This window comes from Xiphophorus hellerii, chromosome 12 (genome assembly GCF_003331165.1).
Source record: "Xiphophorus hellerii strain 12219 chromosome 12, Xiphophorus_hellerii-4.1, whole genome shotgun sequence".
NCBI lineage: Eukaryota > Metazoa > Chordata > Actinopteri > Cyprinodontiformes > Poeciliidae > Xiphophorus > Xiphophorus hellerii.
The window spans coordinates 21,546,965-21,551,130 of record NC_045683.1 but is presented as its reverse complement, the minus strand read 5'-3'; the positions used below and the strand labels follow the sequence as shown (position 1 = coordinate 21,551,130).

General features: G+C 38.8%; 1 protein-coding gene across 1 annotated transcript; it reads left to right on the top strand.

Moving 5' to 3' along the window:
- Positions 1-497: 497 nt before the first annotated feature.
- ido1 (indoleamine 2,3-dioxygenase 1) lies at positions 498-3,842 on the top strand. Its single transcript, XM_032578373.1, has 10 exons — positions 498-701; positions 1,175-1,270; positions 1,351-1,470; positions 1,564-1,682; positions 1,801-1,815; positions 1,906-2,005; positions 2,158-2,275; positions 2,357-2,408; positions 3,127-3,275; positions 3,358-3,842. Exons 1-10 carry the CDS (start codon positions 609-611, stop codon positions 3,762-3,764), a joined length of 1,269 nt encoding a protein of 422 aa, XP_032434264.1. The 5' UTR covers positions 498-608; the 3' UTR covers positions 3,765-3,842.
- The last annotated feature ends 324 nt before the right edge of the window (positions 3,843-4,166 follow it).

Genomic DNA, 4,166 nt, shown 5'->3' with positions numbered 1-4,166 from the left:
ACATTGTTCTGATATTCATGCCAATGGTGAGGAAATGCAGACTTTTGCTTAAGTCTTATATAATACATTTGATATACGATTCTGTCTGAATTGTTCTTTTTGAATTCTGTTCTTTTTGATACTTAATCATTTATCTGCTGTGCTGAAGAAGCACTGCTGATAAGAACTGCTCTTAATGGGCTCTTGCAACCTTTTTTTTTTAACTTTAAAATGAGCACAGAAGTATTTCTTCTTTCTTTAAACACTTATCTAATGAACTCACCTTTGCAAATTAGTGGCCTTGAATTCCAAAGTAATCACTTTCTGAAGCATTTAATCTGCCACATCATTATTGTTATTATCATTATGATTGATCTTGTGGTTAACTTCTCAGTATTGGATGTTTAAGGAGCAGCAGGATGGCTGATAAGAGTTTTACTAAATGATTCACAAAATAAAGACAGCTATTGATTTTCTACGCTTTACTTGGAATTGTGCAACAGTAAATGTCAGGTTGTGTAAGCATTAATCGTACATGAGACAAGCTTGTATCAGAGTCCAGTCCAGTCAGATTGGAGTCTCCTGCACCATTCAGACAGTCAGAGGCTCATTCCTCTCTTATCTTCTCTATGGCTTCAGCTGAGACAGAGCGTAGAGCTCCTTTCTCACTGGACTCCTACTATGTTTCAGAAGAACTGGGTTTTGTGCTTCCAGACCCCCTGGTAGGTGGAATAACTTTTATTCTGTTTGCTTTTTAATTATTATCCAGACAGTCTCGATGAAATGCTAGATCTTAATGACTGCTTGCAAGTACTGTTCAGGAAAGAACTTTAAAATCTAAACTTCCATTCTTACTCATTTATTTTTATGCACATAAACAAAAAAGCGGTGCTTATATTTTTATGTGTTACAAAACTGTGATGTGGAACAAGGATTAAATAAAACTGACTTATAAGAGAAGTTGAAGTTGATCTTGCTCATGTTTATTTTTCTTTTTAATGGACCTTTCTTCCAAGGTGCAAACCATGTGTGTTCAATATTCTCACGTTCTTCACTTTGTGCTTGCAGTACATCAGCATTTAACAGCAGCTTAAAGATAAATTTGTCAAAATTTGTACATTTTATCAGTGTGTTTTTACCATTTTAATTGGTATTTCTTTGTATTTGTCCCAACTATAAAACTTCCTGTTTGCAGGAAAACCTTCCATCTTATTACCAGCCATGGATGGATATTGCCCTGTGTGTGCCAGAGCTTGTGCACAGTCATGACCTGCGCTCCCATATCAACCAGGTAAAAGGTGACAATAAACCGACCAGCAGAGTTCACTGCTGATTGTTGTAAGATTGCTCAGGGTTGTTTTGCTTCTCCAGATGCCTCTGCTGAGCGCCAAGTTTCTCCAAAACCACAGAGAATTAAGGCTCGCCCACCTGGTCCTTAGCATGGTAACCATGGGCTATGTGTGGCAAGAAGGTGAAAACGATACAGTGGAGGTGATGCAATTTAGGTTTTCCCTGTTTCATTTCACTTCACTTCTGCAGTCGGTTGGTGTGTGAGGTTATTCTTTTCCATAATCTCCTTTAAAGATGCTGCCAAGAAGCCTTGCTGTTCCTTACTGGGAGGTGTCACAGCGCTTAGGACTTCCATCAATTCTCACCCATGCAGATGCAGTATTAGCCAACTGGAGGAAGAAAGATCCAGAGGGGTAAGAGAAGAAATTTCCCACAGATATTTTTAATTACATTCCTCATAAATAAATAAAATGTTAAAAAAAAAATCCTGTCTTTGTTTTTTCATGCCCGTCCTCCAAACTCACATGCAAGACCTTTTGACATGGAGTGAGTATTTCTCCTTTGAATTTTCCTCTGTGATTCCCCACAGTAATATTTTCATTTACACATTTCTTTGCTTCTTTGTATTAAAAACAGAAACCTGGAGTTGCTGGTCAGACTCCCAGGTGGTGACAGTGTCAAAGGTTTCTTCTTGGTCACTCTGCTGGTGGAGCTTGCAGCAGTCCCTGCATTAAGGGTGAAGATGTATCACTAATACCTTGCTTCCAATAACACGTGAAAAATGCTGTTGTAACTGATTGACCGACTGGACACTGATAAAAATCATCACTGAGCATCATTTGAAAGCGATGAAGTTTCAGACAAAGCTGTTGTGCAACTGTATTACAGAGCATTCCCGCAGTCATCAATGGTGTCAGGTGCGGTGACACGGACGCTGTGACCAAAGCACTGGAGAACATTGGCCAGTCCATACAGGACATGAATGATGCACTTAAACTAATGCATGGTGAGAATTACATGTACAATGAATGAAAAAGATGAATTGACCACACACATAAATAGCTTGATTAATGTTATTTTCCCCCAGTGTATGTGGACCCGTCAGTCTTCTACGGCATTATGAGGATCTTCCTGTCTGGGTACAGAAGTCTGTATGAATTTTACTACGCAGGGCCCATCTCTGAAAACTTCTTAGAAATTTCAAACATGCTTTTTGATGCTTTACAAACAGGTCAATACCCCTCAAAGTTTGTCACATTGTCTCATGTTAAATCCCCAAAGCACACATTAAAGTTTTTGGGGGGATTTTCTGTGATACACTGGAAGATGTTAGTTTAAAATTTTGAAGCAAAAAGAAAATGATAGGCCTATATGGTTTTCATCTTTCACTGCAATTAGAGGTCAAGGTCTTTGTGCTTTACATATCAGGAGACTTAAAATTTTTTGCCCATGTGATTTTACAAAATAGCTTAAGTTCAGTCAGATTAGATGGTCACACATATTCAGTTAAATTTAGGTCTCGACTTTGACTGGGCCATTCTAACACATGAATAAGTTTTGATCTTAAAGAACCACAGTGTAACTTTGACTGTATGTTTATTTTCATAGAGTGCACATCACCCTTTTTTGATTGCTACTTATAAAATGTATGGAAAACAATTCATATCTGTCTTTCTATGTCACAGTTATCTGCTTCTCTGTGCTTGTCGGTTACGTTGAATTCTATTGAAATATAGAATATAGAAATATTGAAAGTGAAGATTTGTGTTTGTAACCTGAGAAAATGTTAAAAGCTCTAACAAGTCTGAACACATTTGCAAAGCGTTGTAAATGATAAATCTGCCTGTACGTCCTCAGGTGGAAGGACAACCCATGTATGCCGAAGGGACTTGTTTACGAAGGTGTCCAGACAGAACCGATAGGGTTTTCTGGAGGAAGTGCTGCACAAAGTAGTCTGCTGCATTGCTTTGATGAACTACTAGGAGTCAAACATGAAGAAAAAAGTCGTAAGATTACTCAACAAATTATAAAACAACAATACAAGTTTAGAAATAACAATGCACTGTGATGCTCTTGTCTTTTTATCAGGCGCCTTTCTAACTCGCATGAGGAACTACATGCCACCTGCCCACCAGAAACTGATTCAAGACATCTCTTTGCAACCATCCCTGAGGGGTTTTGTTCAGCAGCGGGCCAATGAGGACCTCAGCAAGGCATTTGATGACTGTGTTTCAAAACTGTTGGCCTTGCGCAGCTACCATATCAATGTTGTGAGCCGCTTTATCACTGTACCTGCTGCCAGAGCTCGGCAACTACGCACAAACAGCCACGACTCAGAGGGGGAGATGGTCAGCAGAGCCCCCACATCGCTGGAGGAGAGGGGCACCGGTGGGTCTGGCATCATGACCTTCCTGAAAACTGTGAGGGACAAAACAAAAGACGTCCTTTTGCATGAGACAAGCAAAAAAACTGTTCACGAGAACTGTCATCAATGAGGATATAAATAAAATCAACTCTGCTGTATAAACACAATTTTATATGTCAATAAAATTGTCACTTTTGTCAAAATAAGAGTGAGTCGTCTCAGTTGCATTTTCTACAACCAACATTGTTTACCTTGTTAACAATTCCTAATCTATAAAGCATGTGAGAAACCAATTACTCAGTCCAAACCCTAATTCAAACCATCTCTATTGCTTGCTATTTAATTAAACCACTAAATCCATCTTTATTTTGCCCTGGAGTGGCAGAGGAATGCACCAGACCCATTTGTCTACAGAACATTAAGCCATTAGATGACAGAATGTCATTTATTTTGATTAAGATGGGTTGTGGAACTCAGCTCAAATGTACTTAAAAAATAGCTAAGACAATTGCAGCACGCACACATAACCTTC